The 23,627-nt window shown below is 38.9% G+C and overlaps 2 protein-coding genes across 10 annotated transcripts in view; one reads left to right on the plus strand and one right to left on the minus strand.

Moving 5' to 3' along the window:
- Positions 1–1,222: 1,222 nt before the first annotated feature.
- Positions 1,223–22,759, minus strand: LOC105260059 (IKBKB interacting protein). Of its 3 annotated transcripts, XM_023257352.2 has the most exons (4): positions 22,659–22,759; positions 22,248–22,469; positions 14,691–14,808; positions 6,768–9,533 (listed from the first exon to the last, which is right to left on the minus strand). In XM_023257352.2, exons 2-4 carry the CDS (start codon positions 22,421–22,423, stop codon positions 8,697–8,699), a joined length of 1,131 nt encoding a protein of 376 aa, XP_023113120.2. In that variant the 5' UTR covers positions 22,424–22,469; positions 22,659–22,759; the 3' UTR covers positions 6,768–8,696. The 3 variants fall into 3 exon arrangements, with proteins under 3 accessions (XP_023113119.1, XP_023113120.2, XP_023113118.2); XM_023257351.2 differs by lacking the exons at positions 6,768–9,533; positions 22,659–22,759 and adding an exon at positions 1,223–2,493 and having other exon boundaries at positions 22,248–22,652; XM_023257350.2 differs by lacking the exon at positions 22,659–22,759 and having other exon boundaries at positions 22,248–22,652.
- Positions 22,760–22,849: 90 nt separating this feature from the next.
- APAF1 (apoptotic peptidase activating factor 1) overlaps positions 22,850–23,627 on the plus strand; it is an 89,576-nt gene continuing 88,798 nt past the window's right edge. For 3 of the 7 annotated variants that reach the window (XM_019835370.3, XM_045062209.1, XM_023257354.2), the window contains exon 1: positions 22,855–23,026. The gene's annotated coding sequence lies outside the window, so the exon portion shown is untranslated. Of the gene's footprint in view, positions 23,027–23,317; positions 23,499–23,627 lie in introns of those variants that run through there. The other 4 variants (XM_045062211.1, XM_023257355.2, XM_045062208.1 and 1 more) reach the window with 4 other exon arrangements.

The following is a 23,627-nucleotide window of genomic DNA, read 5'->3' on the forward strand; positions in this document are numbered from 1 at the left end:
GTCTTTACTTACAGATGAAGAAATTAAAGTTCATATACACTAAATTTATTTAAAGCCACAGAGCTCTGTGGTGATAGAGCCAAGATTGGACCCCAGATCTCTCTGATTTCAAAGTCTCATGTTGTTTCTACTATATTTCTATTATGTTTCTACTGTATATGTTCCTACTAAATTAAATCAGACATGAGCTAGTCAACTCAGAGTTTATGAATTCTTATCCTAGAATGGCTGGTCCCTGTGCCTTGGGCTTTTTGTCATGGAAGTTAGCTACATACTCTGACTAGTTCTGTGCATCTGCACACCTTTCATGCCAGGCATTTGAAACTGGGACTAATGGTATGTGGGTTTTTTTTTTTTTTAAGATTATTGTACTTTATTTCACAACTTTATTGAGGAATAATGTAGAATAAACACATATTTAAAGAATACAATTTGATGAATTTTGACACATGTATATACCCGTGAAACCATCATCATAATAAATACCCTTTACTCCTTAAGATTTCTTTGTGCCTCTTTGTGATCTGTACCTCTCACCATCCCTAAGCAACCACTGATCTATTTTCTGCCTTTATAGTTTGCATTTTCTAGAATTTCATATAAGTAGAGTTACATAATGCTGTTTTAAATGTTAGAATTTTCTTCTCTGCTTAGGCTGCTCTAGTCACATCAGCACCATATGAGTTGTGTTCCTTTGGAGCACTCTCCATCTGAGGCTTGGCAGACCCCCTGCAATCTGTGATGCCTCTCCCTTAAACTGCTCTAGCTGCCACTTCCCTACTCTATCTTAGATAATCTTTACTTGTTTCTTAAAGCCATGAAAGACCCAGGAAGGCTTACATGATTCTTTTCCTGAAGCTCGCTGGCTATGACCTTTCTAGTTTCCCTTCTAAATGGATAATGAATGCTACAGTTCTGATCCTGATAGGCAGTTCTCCAGTTAGGGCCCAAACCATACATACTATGCTCCCTGGCAGTCAAAGGTCAATGAGGGCAAGTGGGGTTCAGATCCTGCCCCATCTAGATTTCCCAGTGGTAGATTGGCAGATCCTTTCTCCCAACTTGTCTGAATGTGTGTGTATGTGTGGGTGCACGCGTGTTGGGTATGCATAGGGTTCTTGCTATATAAAGTTGCAAGTATATGTATGAGCATATTAATTTTGGAAAATCAAGTGCTCAACCCTTTAAAATATTTTGTTTTTACTGTACAAAACAGAATCCGTTAATCTTAAAACAGCCGGCTATTTCACCAGCAAAATGGGTTTATTTAGGAATAACAATTGCAATTTGGGACATGCAAGCTATGGCAAAACGGTAGGCAATCCTGGAGAACAAAGGAGAGGACTACTTTTTATAGAGGAAGGGGGGCTGTTGGGAGGGATTGTTATAAACAAAGAGTCCATTGGAGTAACCTGGGAGTTTGAAATGTGGTGGCTTCTCATTGATTGAGTTGTGACAGTCTCTCACTGGCTGGGCTGCTGCCTCAGGGAGAAAATGTTCCTTCCTCCTGCTGGGGTAGTCAAGTATAGGCTTCTTCCTGTTTGGCAAAGGGCTACGAGAACTCCCCCTTCTGGCCTCTCAACTCCATTTAAATGAGGTTTCCTTTATTGAGTTTCACAAATCAAATACAAAATGATATTTGCTCCAAAATTTCATTATTTCTGAGTCATAAGTATTTTTATGACATGACTAAGGTCATGTTATTAAAAAAGTTATTTCAGTTTAAATAATTTCAAACTAATCCATATCTGAAATGTGTGTTATTTCATCTTTCATATCCTTAATCTCAGCTCGGACTATTGTTAAATTAGATATTTTTTCATTTAAGAAAGCAATTTCTTTCTCTCGTTGTAGTAAGTCAGTAACCAATCTTCCAATGCGTAGTGTTAAATCATTTACCAATGGTTCCAAACGGGAAAAGTCCTTCTTTAGATTATACACCTTTGGTTTTAGATCATTTGCAAAAGTCACGGTCTTCATAACTTTAGCTCTATCACTTTCTAAGCTTAAAAACCTATCTGTGTGCTTGTTGAAATTATTCTTTAGCTCTGAAAGTATCTTCTTAATAGAGTTAATTTTTTGTGAATTTTCAGATGCTGTCTTCCGGAGCATTGCTGTTCGATCGATGCTACTTGAAAGAAGATCACCTATGTTTTTTACTGTATCTTTTTCTATTTTTTCTATTTTATTTTCTAATTCTTGCACAGAATCTGTCAATGATGTTGCATCAGTTACTAAACCTGAAATACGTCGTATATCTGTTTTTACAGTTGTAATCTTGAGACCAACATCTTTTGCCATGGAAGTTGTACTTTGGTCTACTTTTGTTACATCTTGAGAAAGAGTTGTCAAATTGTTGTTCAGTATATTTTGTTTTTCAGTTATCCTGTTGGACCAAGTTTTCACTTCATAAATTTCCTCCTGTAGACGCTTCAGATGGGCAATTATTTGAAAAGACTTCCACTGTTCCACGATAGCTTCAGACTTCTGACACTATAAGAAAATATAACACCACAATAATTAACTTGATTAAAAGCTTAATATTTAAAATTCAACTTAAATTTTAGGTGCTATTTATTTTGTTTTTTAATGTTTATTCATTTTTGAGAGACAGAGAGTGAGGTGAGGATGGGCAGAGAGGGAGACACAGAATTTGAAGCAGCCTCCATGCCCAGCACAGAGCCCTATGCGGGACTTGAACTCACCAAATACGAGATCGTGATCTGAGCTATAGTCAGATGCTTAACTGACTGAGCTACCCATGCGCCTCCATAATTTTTGAAACATAAGTTTGTAGCTATTTCAAGTGCTAGAATGAAGGGGCCAATGCCCAAGACTCCATATGCATATCTTTATTGTCCTATTACATTTAAAGATTTTATTTTTAAGTAATTTCCACACCCAACATGGGTTGGACTTACAACCCAGAGATCAAGTCACATGCTCTACCAACTGAAAAAGCCAGGTTCCCCTCTCCTATTACTTTTATGAATAATTTCCTGGGGTATCTATCCATGAATAATTCAATTAACTAATTCTTAAATTCCTAGTATTTTAGGCATACCAAGTGTGAGGGACATAAAGATGAGTACAGCTTGGGTTGTGACCTCAACTCAGTTTAGCAGAGGATAGATATGTAAAAAGCAAAACAACCAGAGAATAAAAAAACTATCTCCAAAGTTCTAAAATCCTGTGATTTCAAATACAAGTGGTTCGCAACTTTTGTATATTTCCATGCCATCCTCCCTCCCCACCATCCATTGTAATACTGATATCTATAAATTGTCATTTTGGTTTAACTTGGATACATTAGTTGCTGAACATTTTTTCCCCATCCCATCCAACCCCTAGTTGATGAACATTTTGAGCCACATAACTGCCTGGCAGCTATGACAAGCTGAAATGTAGAATAGTTAACTCATAGTAGTGATTCCCCCTCCTTGCCCATATGTTTGATTTCAAAACATATTTTAGGACTTTTCTCCTCAGTAGGTTTATGCTATGTTATTTAATGGTGGGGAGAGATGGCCCAAAATATTTTTTGGTAGTGAAGTTAGAATATGAAAATGTTATTATTGGTGTGACATTAAAGAGTAACCACAAACCGGAAGGAAATCAAGTAGTGATTGCAAAAGCACTGTTTTTTTTTAAGGGAAAGGTTTTGCAAGTGTATTTGCTGAAACAGAGCCTCCAAAGGGTGAAGAAAGTAGATGGCTTATTTCTTCCATTTCATTATTAGGTTATTATTTATTAACATATCTACTCTGGTAGAGTAAATGTAGCTTACCAGCATTACACAGTTAAGAGTCCTCAGAAAGAGCCTACTTTATTTTTTAATTATTTATTTATTTTTGAGAGAGAGTGAGGGGAGAAGAATTCCAAGCAGGCTCCACCCTGTGAGGGAAGAGCCCACCTAGGGGCTCCACATGGGGCTCAAATTCAGGAGCCCATGAGATCATGACTTGAGTTAAAATCAGGAGTCAAATGCTTAACCCACTGAGCCACCCAGACGCTCCAGAACTTTATTTTTATAAGGATCAGATCATTAAGAAACTGCTAGTAAGGCTCTCTTTCACTTGATAGCTTATAAAAGCAATTTATCATGAACTTCTATTGATCTTTACTAACATATTAACTGAACACAGTGTAGGAATAGTCTTGAAATTGTTTCACAAAATTGTTTTTAGAATTACTTAGGGCTTGTTTAAATTATTTGCCTAGAATGGACAGAAGAGTTGGAGAGTCTACCAAAAAGATTCACAAGATTCAGTCAGAAATTTAAATATTTACCAAATTCCTATCATATATGCAAGGTACTAAGCTAGATGCTGTCCTGTAATGGTCAGTATTATCTCAATCTGCAAGTGGAGCAACATGGTTCAAGGGAATGATGTGGGTCCAACTGGTTTTCCCAAAACTTTGATAAAAGATCTTTGAACTATAACTAAAGGACCTGGAAATTTTATTAATCTCTAAAATTTAAAACCATGTAAAGCCAGAAGGGGTCTTAGAGATTAAAAAAATATTTTTTTTTTAATGTTTATTTATTTTTGAGAGAGACAGAGACAGAATGCAAGTGGTTTGGGGCAGAGAGAGAGGGAGACACAGAAGCAGAAGCAGAAGCAGGCTCCAGGCTCTGAGCTGTCAGCACAGAGCCCAACGCGGGGCTCGAACTCACAAGCTGTGAGATCATGACCTGAGCCGAAGTCTGACGCTCAACCGACTGAGCCACCCAGGCGCCCCAGAGATTTTTTGATATAATTCCCTCATTTTACAAATTAAAAATCTAAGCCCCCAAATAAAGTGCCCAAGAACACACAGTTAGTGGCAGAGCCTAGATTGGAAGATTCTGGCCTAAGGCTTTTTCTCCATCTCGCTTTCCCACTCTTGCCTAAACATTTATCAGTTCCTTCTTATGCCCAAGGCCCAAACAATTTTAGGTCATAGTTACAACCTTTGGGTGACTTACAGTCTTGTTTAATGGTGACATGGAAGAGACACATTTGGCAGAATTAGTTTTTTGAATTCTCAAGATGGTTCTATTGACAGATTTCTTGTAATTTTCTCCCCATGATTGAACAGTAGCAGGTTGCATTGTATAGTGGGAGGTCAGTAGCCTCTGGAGTTAGACAGACGTAGCAGTGTGACTACAAGTTTTCTAACCTTGGTAAGCCCCAATTTCCTCATTTGAATAATGGGTGTCAAGGCTAGCAAAGTTGTAGTGGGAAGTAGTGATAATATGGGTCATGGTAGGTACTCAATACACAGAGCTGTTACTGTTGACAATGATGAACATAGACTTCCTAGCAGCATTTGACACATAATAGACTCAAAATGCTAGTTCTCTCCTCCCTTGCTGTGAAAGCTGCGATGGAGCATTTTGATTCATATTAAATTAATACTTTATAGCTGAACTAAAAAAAACAAAACAGATGATGGGCAAATTTGCAGAGCTTTTGCCACCTGTGCAAATATGAAGTAAGTATATAGAGAAATGAGTTTTTTCCATGTGTTTGGTGAATTTGCAGTATCATTATTTTTAATGACATATTAATCTTGGATCACGATTATAGATTCATAGAAAGGTAATCAGGTTAAGATGAAAAATAATGCCATTGACTTTGTATCTTACTAGTTTTCCATTAAACCATATGGATAATAAATCAACATTTTTATTTTTCATTATAAAATATAAAAGTACACTTAGTCAACAGCTTACAATCATTAGGCAAAATTTAAGGAAATACATATTTTTTAATTTTTTCTTTGACGTTTATTTATTTTTGAGACAGAGACAGAGCATGAATGGGGGAGGGGTAGAGAGAGGGAGACACAGAATCTGAAGTAGGCTCCAGGCTCTGAGCTGTCAGCACAGAGCCCGACGCAGGGCTCGAACTCATGGACTGTGAGATCATGACCTGAGCCAAAGTTGGATGCTTAACCAACATAAATAGATTCTTTTAAGTTTATTTGAGAGACAGAAATAGCACACACAAGTGAGGGAAGGGCAGAGAGAGAGGGAGCGCGGGAATCCCAAGCAGGTTCTGCACTGCCAGCACAGAGCCCGACAGGGGACTCGAACTCATGAACCATGAGATTACACCTTGAGCTGAAACCAAGAGTTGGACGCTTAACCTACTGAATCATCCAGGCACTCCATAAATAGATTTTTAAACTTTGCATCCAGAAGTTAAAAAAATTAGGTGTTTGTTTTGTAAAAGTGATTTACTTGTACTAAATTAAAAAAATGGACCCAGTACTCTATCAGAAATTAACTGATATAAAATTTGTTATCAATTACAAAGATACAAAAATGTGTTTTAGAGTATGGTAATCTTCCTTAAAGGAAAGACTAACAGTATAATTTAATATTTGATACACAGGAAGTTCTTGAAATTTCAAGGATCTGTGTTATATAAATGAATGTAAGAAACAGAAGACAAATCAGGTACATCTAAATCTGACAGGTTTTTAGAGGAAAAACTGAATAAAGGAAAATATAGATATGCACATGTACATAATATGCATATACATGTACGCAATAGTTTTCTCGTGAAATACTTAGAGAAAGGCAGTTTTTGATTCCCTTGTAACTGTCACTATAGAACAGAATGGCCATCTTGTTTCCATTCATTTTCTGTAACCAGTACTATGGTATATACAAGTTAATAATGATGTATCAAATATGGTAATAGGCCAAATAAATAAATAAAACTGAAGATCACATCTGACATGTTGGGTTGGAAGCTGAAATAACAAAGTTCTAGTGAAGTTCAGAATCTATTTTATTAGCATTAAAATAAAAGTAAACAAAAACAATTTTGTCAGTGCACACAGATAAGAACTTAAGACATTCAGAAGTCAAGGGATTTAATGTTAAGATTCCAGAAATTAATGCTATGCTTTTAATAGTAGCATTCTTTCAGGCTTATCTTTATGACCCATGGCTGTCTACCTACCATAGGACCTCCTAAACCCAAAATAGAACTTGTTTGGGATTTTAAAAAAAATGTGCAAATTTACATAATAAAACTACCTGACCACAACTACTTTTCACAATTGACTGCTTTCAAGTTCTTTGTGTTTATTTTTTATAACTATGATCATGCATTTAAACTTATTTTTTAAAATTTATTTAATATTTTAATTTATTTAAAAAATCTCTACACCAAACATGGGGCTCAAACTCGCAATCCCGAGATGAACAGTCACATGCTCTTTCAAGTGAGCCAGCCAGGTGCCCCTCAAGCTGTGTTTAATTCCACTGATATTACATAATAAAACTGGGACTATAGTTGGTTATTGGCAAGAATACACAAGTAAGAATAGTACTTCCTTCCATATGCAATTGACTCAGTTTTCAATGCCAAGCTTGGACACTTTGATACATCAGTCACCAATAAGAGTCTTATGTGTTCCCCCAACCCTGAACATTTTCCGATTATCATTATTTGAAAAATCTGACTAGATCTCCCCTTAATCACATCTCAGTATGTCTACATCTTATTCCTTATGACTCCATTATATGAGTTAGAATAAAATAAAATCACTATGTAAAACAAATTGGCATGGGTAGTTTGGGAGCTCTTTAAAACAATGACATATGCTTAATTACCTTATAGTTACCATAATTTCTCATTATGTTGCTTTTTCCTCTTTAAAATAGGCCACAGGTGTATTGGTATATTTTTATTGTAGATAAAATAATTTATCTAGAGACCATGTATCTAGCAAACTCAAGAGTCTGTAACACAGATAGAACCTTTGAAAAAACAAAGCCCAGGTATACAAAGATATTCCAACAGTCCATACTTCAGAGGATACACACTTAATTCATAGGGTAAAAACTTCAATAGAAACATCTTTACTTTTTTTTTTTAATTAAAAAAAATGTAAATAATCCCTATGCCCAACATGGGGCTTAAACTCATGACCTTGAGATCAAGAGTGGTATACTCTATGGACTGAACCAGCCAGGCACCCCCATATTTACTCTTATTTAAAAATTCTTACAAGTATCTGTAACATATTTTAGAACCTTAATAAAAAGTAAAAATGTTTCCCAGGCTCCATAGTTTTCAAAAAGTACATATTAATCCATAGCAAAGCACCTTAAGTTCCTCCTTGGGCATCTTATTTTTCATTTTAGACAAATTCCCTATGCACTTGGTGGTCTGGATCTTGGCTTGCAGTAAATTACAAAGGAAATGCAGAACTGATTAGGGCAGGCACATTCCCACCCAACCTTGGGCCAATGGGTCGCATCTTTAGGTGGTAATAAAGGTATAAGAAATAGACATAAGGTTTGAAAATATAGCAAACTAGGGTCATTTAGTGAGAAGGGAAATACTCCTCTATAGCTTCTAGCCATGTTAATATATTTGGGTCCAATATAATAGGTGAAATTCACAGTAATGCCCATTAATTATTAGAAAATCATTTAAAAATATTAAGTATATTGCTTTAAAAAAGTAGAGAAGTTATTTTGGAAATATTTCTATTTAAAATGGCCAAAATGAAATAAATTTTATTGCTTAAAAGGGTAAGCTTTGATTATCTGGATAATCCAAGTGTGTGAATATCTCACTTACTTGCTGGTAATGTAGGATAAAGTGAGGCATATCAAAATAACATAAAAGCATGGAAACAATAAGTTTACGTATAACAATATGGTCATCAAAATAAATGTAGTGCATTTAAAAATCATCATCAATTCCTTTATTTTCTAGATTATATTCTTCTAAAGTTCCCTTTTCTCTTGTATTTGAATATACCATAAAATCATGAACTTTTCCTTTTAGAACATCGAGTTCATTTTGCATCTTTAATATGCTATTATCATACTGAATTCCTTCAAGGGTTTTCTGCATCTCCATTATTTCAGATACTGCTTTCAGCATATCATCTTCCATATTAAACATCTGAGTAGTCAAGTCTTCTATTTTTTTTTCTGTCCCTATCAGATCCTGAGAGACCCTGAGAACAGAGCGAACAGCACTTTCAATTGCTGGCAAATGTGTCTTGCATTCTTCAACTTTGGGTTCATAGCTGGAAAGCTTATGAGTCAGGTCTTCATCTCTGGCAAAGAGAGCATGCTGTTCCTCTTCTAACTTTTCAACTGCTTTTGTATCAGAGCCAAGCTGCTCTTCTACTCGCAGAAGATCCTCTTCTTCTTGTCTTTTTACTGTTCTAATATTTCTTAGTGTGCTATCTTCCAAATCTTTTAGCCTTTCAGTGAGCAATTTTATTTCTTGTTCAGCTGAGTTAATTTGGACCGTAACTTGAGAATGTATGTGTTTTGATTCTGATTTGAAAGTGTCTGTATTAACATTCATTTCATCTAGGCTTCTTTTCCAGAAATCTGAAACATTCTGGAATTTCTCATTAAGGCTTTGCATCTTTTGGGTGAGCAGCTCTTCACTATTTTGAATGTCATGCATGGTACTTTGCAGGCTGGATACTTCCTGCTCAAACTGGGTCACCAAGGACATGGATGATGTAGCTTCCTGCAGGATACTTTCAGTAGACTCAAGCTGTATTTATAACACAAAACAATTCCCAAAGCTACTTAATAACTTTTATATTAGGGAAACACACTTTAACAATCACATCCCCAGTTCAAATTCTGAATATGTCTAAGATATCCAATTATATAAGAAGCATAATGACAGAAAAACATTTTTAAATAAATGTGATAGATTAGCACTATGGTAGAAAAACATACACCTGAATTTATAAATCTAAATATTTCCACATTTTCATGGAAGGATATTCAAGAAAGAAATAATGTCAAAGAAGCCTGAAGTATATCACATTTCCTTCTTTTCTTACTCCAATGGAGAGCAACCTAGTTGTCATTTTTATAAGTTATTTGGCTTTTTTTAGAAACTGTAACCTAGGGGCATCTGGGTGGATCAGTCAGTTAAGCCACCGACTTCGGCTCAGGTCATGATCTCGCGGTCTGTGAGTTCAAGCCCCGCGTCGGGCTCTGTGCTGACAGCTCAGAGCCTGGAGCCTGTTTCAGATTCTGTGTCTCCCTCTCTCTGACCCTCCCCCGTTCATGCTCTGTCTCTCTCTGTCTCAAAAATAAACGTTAAAAAAAAATATTAAAAAAAGAAACTGTAACCTAGTTAATTCTAGTTAATCACAGAATTCTAGTTAATCATAGAATTCTAGTTAATCACAGATTTATTTCTTAAGTTCTATGATTCTGGAAGAGTTTGTGCCTGAAAATTTCTTGACTGACCTCTTACAGAGAAGGTACCAGAATCAGATCTTATAGCTATAACAAAGGCAAAAATGAATAAAAATCATGTTCAGTGAGGCAACTCACATCAAATAGTAATCTGTGCTAATAAGTATCTATATTGCAGTAAACTTTCTGGCATCTCCTCATATGTGCCTAGAATAGAGACGGGTCAAGCTGTAGACCTCTTTTAGTCTAAACTTACGTATAGATAACAGCCTTAGAGACTACAGGAAGGTCTAGAATGATCATTAACTTATTAAATATTTCAGCATAGTGCTGAAGACATAATACTATAAAAGACATGGTTCTGCCCTTAGGCAGCTTAGTTTAATAGAGGAGAAAGCCAAGTCTACGTGTGTTATGACAGGGGAAGAATTATGGAAGCACTTACATGGGGCACCAAAACCAGACTTCAATGATCAAGGAAAATATTCCAGAAGTATTATCTAATGTCTGCTTCTAGTTACTTTTTTAAATCATCCTACACACTAGAGCCAAATTAAGCTTTTAAAAACTGCCATGAACATGATGGTACAACATTAAAAAACCCACAATGTTTCCTAATACTTCTAATATGATAAAGTCCTAAATTTATCTCTATATGTTATTCTTCCCTCCTTGTTGCTTAGCTAAGTTCTGTCTTTCCTTTAAGGTTCAGACCAGATCTCACCCCTCAGTGCAGCATTCCTCCACAGCCCTAGCCCTGACAGCCCAAACTCCTGGAGCACCTATTGTGTTGTGTAATTTGACACCTGTTTGGTACTTAGCACACATAATTAAAGAATTTTTGAGCGTTCGCTCTGTGCCAGACCTCGTGCTACACACTAGGTATGAAAATATAGACATAATATGGTTCCTGACTTTATAACAGGACAGAGGAGACAGCACTTTGGATCTTTTACATCACATTCTGGAGATCTATTAAGATTTATTGATCATCGGGGTGCCTCAGTCAGTTAGGCGTCCGACTCTCAGTTTTGGCTCTCATGATCTCACAGTTTTGTGAGTTTCAGCCCTGCGTTGGGCTCTGTGCTGACAGTGCGGAGCCTGCTTGGGATTTTCTCTCTCTCTCTACTCCTCCCCTGCTCATGCTGTCTTTCTCTCAAAATAAATAAATAAACTTAAAAAATAACAGATTTCTTGATTATCCTTTGTTCCATTATTAGGCATCAGGGGTATAGAGATAAAAAACACAGTGTTGGCTCTAAAGAGCAGTAAAGGAGGCAAATTAATGACAACAAAAACTGACAATAGATTATGATTCGTGTCATGACAGAATTAGCATGGGGAGAATGGATGCTTTGAGGGGAGATCAGCAGTCTGAAATGAGGAAAGGCTTAGAAGTGACTCCGAAATCTGACTCTTCAACAGACTGATGTTATTAGGTGAAGATATGAAAGCTTCTAAATTCCTTGGGGAAGAGAGCATGTCTAATGCTTTTTTGTAGCCCCTGTAACTTATGGTATAAAAAACATGTTTGTTGATATTTAGGAAGAATGGCCATAAACCTTCTAGGCCTACCCAGTCAAGATCTGAAGCAATCCCAGGTGAAAGCTAGGAACAATGTGTGACCAAATATAATAAAACCATTCTGAAGCCTTGTTTAAAAATTATTTTGATGGGTGCCTGGCTGGTTCAGTCAATAGAGCATGCAACTCTTGATCCCAGGGTTGTAAGTTCGAGTCCCACATTGAGTGTAGACATTACTTAAAAATAAAATTTTCAGGGGCGCCTGGGTGGCTCAGTTGGTTAAGCATCTGACTTCAGTTCAGGTTATGATTTCACAGTCTGTGAGTTCGAGCCCCGCGTCGAGCTCTGTGCTGACAGCTCGGAGCCTAGAGCCTGCTTCGGATTCTGTGTCTCCCTTTCTCTCTGACCCTCCTCCGTTCATGCTCTGTCTCTCTCGGTCTCAAAAATAAATAAACATTAATAAATAAATAAATAAATAAATAAATAAATAAAAATAAAATAAAATCTTCAGGGGTGCCTGGGTGGCTCAGTTGGTTGAGCATCTAATTGGTTTCGGCTCAAGTCATGATATCACGGTTCGTGGGTTCGAGGCCCATGTTGGACTCTTGTGCTGGCGGTGTACAACCTGCTTGGGATCCTCTCTCCCTGCCCCTCCGTTGTTCACATGCTCTATCTCAAAATAAATAAACTTAAAAAAAAATAAGATCTTTAAAAAATTATTTTTAATGTACACATGTAGCTATAATACAAGATCCTTTAGAAAATTTTTTTTAAATTTTTTTTAACATTTATTCATTTTTTGAGAGACAGAGACAGAGCGTGAGTGGGGGAGGGGTGGAGAGAGAGGGAGACACAGAATCCGAAGCAGGCTCCAGGCTCTGAGCTGTCAGTACAGAGCCCGATGCGCGGCTGGAACTCACAAACCGCAAGATCATGACCTGAGCCGAAGTTGGACACTTAACCAACTGAGCCACCCAGGTGCCCCTAGAAATTAATTCTGAGAAATATTTGTACATCAGTAATACTGTTAGTTGTCTTAATATCAGCATTTTGAAGAGGTAAGCTTATCTTCACCGAAGGTAATTTCCTATTTAGGCTGTTTATCAGACCATCATTGTAAGACCCCAACCAAGTACAAGATCAACTTTTCACCATAGTAAAGGTCTCAAGATTTAATCTAAAAATACATGGTGTTTAGCATGCTACAATAATTTGCATTTAGGGGCTGTCAATGTATCCTAATAGTTTTTTCATATTTTTTGAAAAAGGGCTTAATACCTTAAATTTATTACTATTTAAAGTTTACAAAAGTTTGCATATACATTATATCACATCTGATCCTCATAAAAATCCTGTTATTCTCATTTAATGAGAATAGATGAAATAGAGGCCAAGAGAAGTTAAAGTGATTTTTCCAAGGTCACACAGTTGTGATGAGAGCCCACATCTAGTTGTTTTCCCCTCCTACTGATTATGCTGGCCTTTAGGACCAGCTTTGCGAAAAGGCAGCTATTGTTGAACTACTCCTAGGGAAGACTGGGAGAGAAAGAGTTTTGCGAAGACTGAATATTTCTTGGATCCCATGATGATATTTTAAAAATCTGCCTCAAAAAGCATTTTAATTGCCACCAAATTTTTCACTTAAAAAGGAAGTCTTTCTTCAAAATTTATTTTCAATAGCTTTTAAGTACATGGAGTTCCTATCTCCTGGGATTTTTTTCCCCATAATTTTTCTAATTGTTTTCTATAAATATGTGTGTGTGTGTGTGCGTGTGTGTGTGTATACATATATATATATACATATATAGAGCATGCAACTCTCGATCCCGGGGTTGTAAGTTCGAGTCCCACATTGGGTGTAGACATTACTTAAAAATAAAATTTTCAGGGGCGCCTGGGTGGCTCAGTTGGTTGAGCATCTAATTGGTTTTGGCTCAAGTCATGATATCACAGTTCGTGGTTTCGAGCCCCATTACATATTTTATAATTTTATAGCCCCAACAAGTACAACCAGATTCCAACTTGAGCCCTATGTCAAAATACCCATTCTTGCAGTCCTATGCAGTTTCTTTCCAAGGCCCCTAAGCTTACCCTCTACGGAATCCCCTGACATATGTGAGAGGTGTATAATTTTCATCCATGGCTTTTCTCTTCTGGGGGATTATATACTAATTCTGTGCACGAGGCTGCAGGAACTCAGACCCTCCATTTCATTTGTCTATTTTGTAAATCCTTGTTCACCTTGGTGCCAAGCACAAGTCCTTGTCTACCTTATGACATGAGTAAAGGTTTAGTGAATGAATAAATGAACAAAGAAGGCATGTTTCCCAGTGATAGCTTGATTTCTGTTAGCCAGACAAGACCTCCATGATGCTTTATTGGTTGCAGCTGACTTCTCCTGAGAAGCATGGCAGTTAAAATTTTTTTTATCTGTCTCACATATCTAAGAATTCCAGCAATAATGCATCTGCATTTGCAGGTTTAAGAAACACAACATACACATGGATTTTAATTTTCATTTGGCTACAGAATCAAAATTTATTTTTATATTAGTCATTATTATATGCAGATGTATGTAAATTTACGAGCTGGAAAGTGAAGAAAAAAAAAAGCAACTGATGGATCTTTGCCCAAAAAGTCCATTCCTATTCTAATTTTGTACCTACCTAAAGAACAATTATATTTTCAGTGCCCTAGACACTTAAATAGAAATTTGGAGTCATATCAATATGAGAATATTGGTCTTTTTAAACAGTAACATATATTACATTAAAAAAAATCCTTTCCTTTCAAAATAATCTGAGTCTAAATTGGATTAAAGGGGAGAATGTAATGATGTAGGAAAACCAGTGAGAGTTAAGACAGTAATGGTCTAAAAGGCAGGAAAAAGGAAATTATGAACTGGGGTAGAAGTGTGGTAGTAGGGAAGAAAAATGGGAAAATCTTCCCAAATAAGCCAATTAATAATTACCTTTTCTGAAATTAAACTGATTTTACTTTGAAGTCCTTGGAACTTGTTGGTTTCTATTTTCAGTAACTGGTATTGGCTTTCCACCTTTGCAAACTTTTCCGACTGCTGAAATACAAACCTGGAAAAGAAAAAAAAAATTCACTACCTCCTAATTTATATCCATTTAAGTTAGAATTTTTTAAAAAAGTTTATTTATTTATTGTGAGTGTGTGCACAAGTGAGGGAGGGGCAGAGAGAGAGAGAGAGAGGGTTAGAGAGAATCCCAAGTAGGCTCCATACTGTCAGCACAAGTCAGCACATACAAGTCAGAGCCTGACTTGGGGCTTGATCCCATGAACCCTGAGATCATGACCTGAGCTGATATCAAGAGTCGTATGCTTAACTGACGGAGCCACCCAGGCCCCCAAGTTTGAATTTTGAAGGAACATTTTATACTTCTGGTAAGGACAACATAAATTCTGGTATGAGTGGTGACAGCCTTTAGTAGTTTATTTCAACAAATTAATAGAAAGTGAAAACTATTCCTGTTCAAGTCTAAGTTCAGGAGTGAGATGGTGTGATAGTTGTATGCACAAGAAATATTTTGGAGGAAGAAACGATGAATTATCTAGAACAAGATATGGGATCCCTACTATTTTTCTCAAGGCTATATATGGGTAATATCTAGAAAATAAGTGTTTTCATACTGAAATGTAGAAGAGTTACCTGTATAAAAAAAGTATTAAAATTTTTTTTAATGTTTATTTTTGAGAGAGAAAGAGAGTGAACAGGGGAGGGGCAGAGAGAGAGACAGACACAGAATCTGAAGCAGGCTCCAGGCTCTCAGCTATCAGCACAGAGCCCGACGTGGGGCTCGAGTTCATGAACTGTGAGATCGTGACCTGAGCTGAAGTTGGACGCTTAACCGACTGAGCCACCCAGACAAACCCCCAAAAAGGTATTTTTAAACTATAATGTAGAAAAGAAAATAAAATTGGAATAGGACAGAGAGATGATGATTAGAAGTCGCAAAATAACAATAGTTAAAAACTATGAAAACAGAGGTCATTGTCAAAGTGGTGATATAACGCAATGCCGGGAGTATAAGCTCTACAATTAATTATACTCAACACTACGAGTCATATAGGTGTACTTTATTTTCTATATAAGTGTACTTTAGATAGATGCCATTTTAAAATTGGATTGTATTCTTCATCTGATAAAAGTAGCAAAGGGTAGAAGCATAAAAAAGTTATCCAAATCTTAAAAACAATAAATAGAGTTTGTATAGGACTTGAAATAAGCAAACACAAAAGAAATGCTTTGGATCTAATACCATTTTGGTTCATCTACTTTGACTCAATTCTTTGGGCTCAGAAAAAGCAGCGGTTAAAATTCTTTGTGTTATTTATTGAGTCATCAAAAAGCAGTGGAGCAGAATCATATGAAGAAAGTACTTAAATCATAGTACATAGACCAGTGGTTCAAAAGCTTTGCTACATATTGGAGTCACTTGTCTGCTTTTAAAAAGTCTCATGCCTGGATCCCACCCACAGAAATTCTGACTTATGTGGTGTAGGATGTGACTTGGATATCAGAAATCTTCAAAGCTCCCCAGATTATCTGAGTATTCAGTCAAGCTGAGAACTACTAATTGATAGTGTTTTATGAAATTGACTTCCATTGAAAGACAAACATTTAAAGATCCCAAAACTCAAAAGAAAAATGAAAGACTTCTGAGGTTTGCGTACCATTGCTAAGGTGATGTTTCAGACTCATAAATGTCATTATTAGGCTAACTTGCTATAAAACTATCTAAAACTAAAATGAACTTTTTGCTTTTTGAACAAATGTTTACAATACTGAATGAAATAAGTTTCTTTTGATGATGGCTAATCTCTGTCCTATGAGATAACAGTGAATTGAGTAAGCCCAGGTTACATAATTAGTATAGATTGACTTTCCTCCTATGTGCTAATATGATTTTTATTTTTATTTTTTTAAAGTTTTTATTTATTTTGAGAGAGCCAGAGAGAGCACGAGCAGGGGAGGGGCAGAGGAGAGGCAGACTCCCAAGCAGGCTCCATGCTGTCAGTGCAGAGCCTAACATGGGGCTGGAACCCGTGAAACTGTAAGATCCTGACCTAAGCCGAAATCAAGAGGTTACTCAACTGACTGAGCCACCCAAGTGTCCCTAATATGATATTTATTTATTTAAATGTTTATGGGGGGGAGGGGCAGAGAGAAGGGGACAGAGGATCCAAAATGGACTGGGAGAGCAGAAAGCCTGCTTTCTGTTTGTGAGGCTCCAATTCACAAACTATGAGATGACCTGAGCTGAAGTTGGACGCTTAACCAACTAAGCCACCCAGGCACCCCCCTAGTATGACTTATCATTTAAAAAAAAAATTTTTTTTATAATGTTTTTATTTATTTTTGCAACAGAGAGAGACAGAGCATGAGCAGGGGAGGGGCAGAGAGAGAGAGGGAAGCACAGAATTGGAAGCAGGCTCCAGGCTCTGAGCTGTCAGCACAGAGCCCGATGCGGGGCTCGAACCCACAGACTGTAAGATCATGACCTGAGCCGAAGTCGGGCGCTTAACCGACTGGGCCACCCAGGCGCCCCCCCCCCCCCCCAGTATGACTTAAATAAATTTCTGGTTATTAGAAAATGCATTATCCTAATTTTCAAAGATGAATGTATAGACTTCTTTTTTATATTGGCTGTTTCATTCTTGGATTTTAAGAGATTCTTTTCAGAGTATAGGCTTACTGAGATCAGACAGAGACCAAGGATGGAGAATACACTAATGAAATAAGTCTAATTTCAGAGATTAGTTTTATCATCCTTTACTCCAGTGTTACTACAGGGATTTATCCTGTAGATCCATGTGTTTATTCAGAATAAAATCATTATAAGAGACTTTTGTGAAGGTTGATCCACTACTATAACACATTATAGCACTTTTCATTTTATTAAAACTTTTAATGCTGGCTATTTCTGGACTTCTCTTTAACATTAAAATATTAAGCAAAACCTTGGAGAAAACTATGTCATGTTAGTGCAAATATCTCTGATGATAATTTGTAGGTTTTTTTTTCATGGCTAGCTTTTCAACAGATTAAAAAAAAAGACCATTGCTACATATGAATAATAATGCATGTAAGTAAAAACAAGCATAAGGATGGGGCGCCTGGGTGGCTCAGTCGGTTAAGCGTCCGACTTCAGCTCAGGTCATGATCTCATAGTTCGTGAGTTTGAGCCCTGCATCGGGCTCTGTGCTGACAGCTTAGAGCCTGGAGCCTGCCTCGAATTCTGTGCCTCCCTCTCTCTCTGTTCCTCCCCCACTCATGCTGTTTCTCTCTCTCTTTCAAAAATTAATAAAAACATAAAAAAATTTTTTTTAAGCTGATTTTGTGCTAGTAATGAAAAAAATGAAAAGTGGTTTGAATGGTGCTGAGTTAAAATACATTTATTTTTTACTTAGATGTGCCAGGCACTATTCTAAAATGATTCATAGGGGTGCCTGGATGGCCCAGTTGGTTAAGCATCTGACTGGCTTAGGCCATGATATCACAGTTCATGAGTTTGAGCCCTGCATCGGGCTCTGTGTTGACAGCTCAGAGCCTGAAGCCTGCTTCAGATTCTGTCTCCCTCTCTATCTGCCCCTCCCTAACTTGTACTCTGTCTGTCTCTCAAAAAAAAAACAAAAAACAAAAACATTAAAAAATTTAAAATGATTTATAAATATTAACTCATTTTAACATTAAGGAGGATGATTTTCTAGAAGTCAATGCTGACAGAAAGTAGCTTCAATCCTGAAAAACTAAATTTTTGAAATTGGCATCCAGAGTAGTGTCCAAAGGGCTTTGTCAGAGGCGTATTCTAACAGAAGTTCAAGGCCCCCCTTATTCCCAATCTTCCTCAGTTTAGATGAGACAGACAGGGTCTACTAAGGGCTATAGCTTCTAGTTAGAAAAGGACTATAAATAGTTCTGGACTAGGGATTTTTATTTCTAGGATCTTGGCCTCTTAAGGATTAGTATCAAAGGGAGGAAGCATATCATACTGGTTAAAAGTATGGAGCTGAGGGGCACCTAGCTGGTTCAGTAGCTCAGTTGGTTGAGTGTCTGGCTTTTGATTTTGGGTCAGGTCACGATCTCACAGTTCATGAGTTCGAGCCCCATGTCAGGCTTGGCAGAGCTGCTTGGGATTCTTCCTCTCCTCTGCCCCTCCCCTGATCACACATGCTCTCTCTCTCAGAAAAAAAAAAAAAAAAAAAAAAAAAAAAAAAGGTATGGAGCTGAGCAACTTTGGCTCTGCTGTTTACTAGCTGTATAATCATCTTGGGCAAGTTATTTATCTTTGTTATAGTCTCATCTGTAAAGTGACTTCATAGGATTGTTGTAGAGAATTTAATCTCTATAAATTTATGCAGTTAGGACACTACTGCATTCTCTCAGCTATTCTCTTATATGCTGGCCCTTTCTTTCAGACTGCTTTGTGGAGCTGCTTTTCATCCCTATGACAAGCCTATAGTAGTATGAAGGATCAGCTTTCTCCACTGCTTACAGTTGATGGAAGTTCCACATCTGTTCACTGTTGAAACCAGGGTTGGGTTTATAGTAAATGAAAGATGGAATGGATGGATTAGACCCTTTACAGGAAGAGAAGAACACCCTTACTGTTTTTCGGCCTCTTCTCATTATCATATAGGAAAAGATACAGGAGAAAGGGACCCAGGTTAATTGGCTACTTTAGTGTTGGCCTTACAAAAGGGTTCTTCAACTCCTTCATCTATCTATTGTTGTCTACAGACACCTCAGATTCAGGGCCCAGTAGCACAAAACAGTGTTCATTTCCTTAGGGTGTTGATTCTATGTAGCTCCTTTAGTAATCTTAGATGGTGGCAGATAGCTGACTGAGGACTTACAGGGTTTCTCTGGCTTTGTTTCAACTTAGTAATGAAAAAGAGGCAAATAAGCAAAGGAAGCTGTTATAATGGACCTTATGCAAGAAAGGGAGTTCCAGGGCCACTAAGGTCAGTATCCACTTAGCCTTCTGTTTCATACTACAGCTTCATTTTCAGGCACAATACTGAATGTTCAGGAAAAGAGTAACCATATTCCATTTTTGAAAATCAAGGCATTTAAAGCATAACCCTTTCAGATAAAACTTCACTAACAAGAAACAACGGAAAAAAGATGAAAAATGAGGTTAGTGAAAATTTTGAATGTAACTTGTGTCTTTATTGTGAGCACTGACAGTAAGTTCCTGCACTAAAGTGTCTACCTTTCAAGTTTTCCTTTATAGATTTGTTAGTGTGTTTTCCCAGAATAGTAACCAAATTACTGAAAAGTTGAACATTTTATGATGTAATTTGTCTTCTATGAATATGGGTCTTTGGATAATTAATGAGAATAAATTCAGTAACTAAAACCAATTGTATTAGGTTTCAGAGAGAAGGAAGCAACATGTACAGATGATTCCCAACTTAAAATGGTTTGACTTAAATTTTTTTGACTTTTTGGTCATTCAATACAAACTGTACTTTGAATTTTGACCTTTTCCTGGGCTAGCAATGTGATCCTGATCCTCGACTTAGTAGGATCCTCTCTCCTGATGCTAGGCAGTGGCAGCCTTAGCTCCCTGTCTGCCATGTGACTAAGAGAGTATACAACTGATTCAAGTACAACCATTGTGTTTTTTCACTTTCAGTATTAAGTTATATAAGATATTCAATTCTTATAAAAAAGGCTTGTTAGATGATTTTGCTCAAGTGTCTGCTGATGTTAAGCATTCTGAACACATTTAAGGCAGGCTAGGCTAAACTATAATACTTGGTAGGTGAGATGCATTAAATGCATTTTCATCTTATGATATTTTCTTTTTTTTTTTTTTAATTTTTTTTTTTTCAAAGTTTATTTATTTTTGGGACAGAGAGAGACAGAGCATGAATGGGGGAGGGGCAGAGAGAGAGGGAGACACAGAATCGGAAACAGGCTCCAGGCTCTGAGCCATTGGCCCAGAGCCTGACGTGGGGCTCGAACTCACGGACCGCGAGATCGTGACCTAGCTGAAGTCGGACGCTTAACCGACTGCGCCACCCAGGCACCCCGAATCTTATGATATTTTCAATTTATCATGAGCTCACTGGGAAGTAATCCCATCCTAAGTCAAGAAAGATCTGTATCTTTTAGCCTATTACTGAATAGCTTTCTCAGTAAAAAAGGATTCTTATTTACCTAAAGAAATTCATGCATTTTATTTATATTAAAAAGTTCTTTAAATGTTCTTATTTTTGAGAGAGAGAGAGAGAGAGAGAGGAGCACAGAGAAAGGGGACACAGAATCCAAAGTAGGCTCTGAGCTGCCAGCAGAGTCCAACGCTGGGGCTGGAACCCACCGTCTGGGGGATCACGACCTGAGTGGTGGTCAGAAGCCCAACTGACTGAGCCACCCAGGCACGGGAGAGTCATGTATTTTAAGACATAAGAGCAGTTTATTTACAAGAGTAAATTTAGTCTTTAAAATCAAAATATTACATACACAAAATATCATATTGCTAAGATGAATGTCTTTTTTTTTAAAGAGCACATTCAATAACATTCAGTTTATTGTAACAAATCTTTTAACTTCAACTCAGTCACCAGTAGAGTATAATTCAAAATTTAATACCATCAAAAATGGTCTAAAGGACATCCAGGGTCCCTTCTAGAATTCTTTTACTCTTGAAGATGAATAACTATCTTCTAAATACTTTAAAAATCAATTAAAAGTGGAGGAAATTTTAATTTAAAGCATCAGTCCTGTTATTAAGATGAAACAGGTTATTCCTCAAGAAAATGGGGAAAATACAATTAATAAGTTGGTTTTAAGGTTATTTCTAACATTAATTTTTCTTATAACAATGTATGGCTATTTGCTTGGTTTAAAAACTATAGATGTTCAGTTTTCGGTGAACACCAGAACTACACTTTTGTCATTTCACAGTAGTAAAATTCAATCTGGAATTTAGGAATACACCGTAAATTCATAACGCATGAACGATGATCAACACATGAGAAATCCTCCAAACTCTGAGGTTATCATTAACCGCTTGTTGCCCTGAGATCATAATAACTTCTTTAACGGTTGCAAACCCTGCCATTAGGCAGTTATGGGGTGAAGGTGGGGCAACGGAGTCCAAGACAAATAAATGTACAGCGGACAGGAAATGGTGGGTTACACGAACGGAAAAGCTTTCGACGCGTAGCAGGCGCTTAATAAAGTTTGGCCAAATCTGCATCTCTTAAGAAATGGCCGACTGGTTCCCAGGCCTTAGTTTCAACTCCAGTTGAGTGATCAGGGCACATTACTAATACAAAGTAAAAATGAGTTGGAAGAAACGAGCGAAAAGGGAAAAAAAAAAAAAAAAAAAAAAAAAAGTTGGGCTGTCCTTTTTTGAGGCAGAGGAACCGAAGCCGCAGGTCTGAGGTTTGGAGGTCAGCGGGATGCTGAACCGCGCGGCGCCCAGGGAAGAGCGGGGCGACCGTCGGAGGCCGGACCCAGGGCCCAGGCGGCCTCGCGTCCACTTACCAGGCCAGGCCCAGGCACGTCCCCAGCGACAGCAGGCTCACGCCGGTCCGGGGGTCCGCCCAGCCCCCGCCTCCACCGCCCCGGGCCTCGGGGTTCTTCCCACCGTCGCTCCGCTTCCCCGGCTCCGAGGGGGCTCCCTTGGGTCCCGACTTCTTCCGGCTCTTCACCTCGAACATGTCTGGAGGTCCGGAGGACGACAAACCCAGAGAAGGTAGCTTCACCCTGGGTGAGCGGGACGCCTCAGCGGTGACCGCGCCCCCTCCTGGACTTAGCGCCGCCCAGAAACCTGTCCCCTCCTTTCCCGGCCGTTCTCCAGCTTCACAGACTCCTCCAGCCTCCCGCCCCCTAGTTCCTCCAGCTAAGGCACCTGGTGACCTTATTTCCCCTTTCCTCAGCATTAATGCCACAAACCTGAAGAAATCTTGGATTCCGGGCGCGCACGGCGCGCCCCGAAGGGAGGGGGCGGGAAAGGGCAGCGCGCGCCACGTGGAGCGCGCCGCCGCCCTCCTCTGTCAAGGGAGGGCGGCGGCGCGCCCCCGTGGCTTAGCCACGCCCCCGCCATGGGGTGGGGCGGAGGACGCATCCTTAGGCGCGCGCGGCCACTAGCAGCAGCTGGAGCGCGCTCGGAGTGTTATTTATTTGCGTGCGCGGGCGCGCGCTGTCCGGGCTGGGCGGGCGGAGCGGGCTTTGACTGCTCCGCGGTTCTGAGGCGAAGAGGAGGAGTTATCAAGTGGACGCTGATGCTGTATTTCTGGCCTGAAGGGGCGAGGGAGCAGAAGGTGAGGAGTCTCGGCCATCAGCGACCCTCGAGGACTTGAAGCCGCGGCGGCGTCCGGAGGGACGCCAGGCTCCGCTGAAGGGAAAGAGCGACTGCCCGAGTGGCCCTCCTCCCTTTGTGTCTGGGGTGGGGTCCACCCAGAGGGCGACCCTCGGACCCGGGTTCACCTCGGCGCCCCGGGCCTGTGTGGTCGGCCTGCGGGGGTGACATCTACCTTTCCGCCAGTCAGAGGTCCCCGGGGATGGGGCGGGGGGGGGGGCGGGGGGGAGAAATTCATTCAGGCGCCCCGAGCTACGGAGGCTCTGGTAGGCACCTGTGAGGCCCGAACTTGACCCGGGGCTGCGCGCCGCGCCCTACATTCCTTTTAGGAAGCCCCCATTGCTTCCCTCCCCAGACCGCCACCCCCACCTTGACTTCCCAGTCTGTCCCCGCAGGGCTGCTCTTTCCAGTAAGACCATGGTACACAGGTTTGGGTAAGTTTGTGCCTCGCTTTTCTGCCCGAGCTGGGTTCTTTGGAGGTTCAGTAGCCGATTTCAGGGACGCAGAATTCTGGGACAAGGAATAATTAGTAACCATCCTGCTCCTGTACCAGGAAGAGAGAT

Source organism: Felis catus, chromosome B4 (assembly GCF_018350175.1).
Source record: "Felis catus isolate Fca126 chromosome B4, F.catus_Fca126_mat1.0, whole genome shotgun sequence".
Classification (NCBI taxonomy): domain Eukaryota; kingdom Metazoa; phylum Chordata; class Mammalia; order Carnivora; family Felidae; genus Felis; species Felis catus.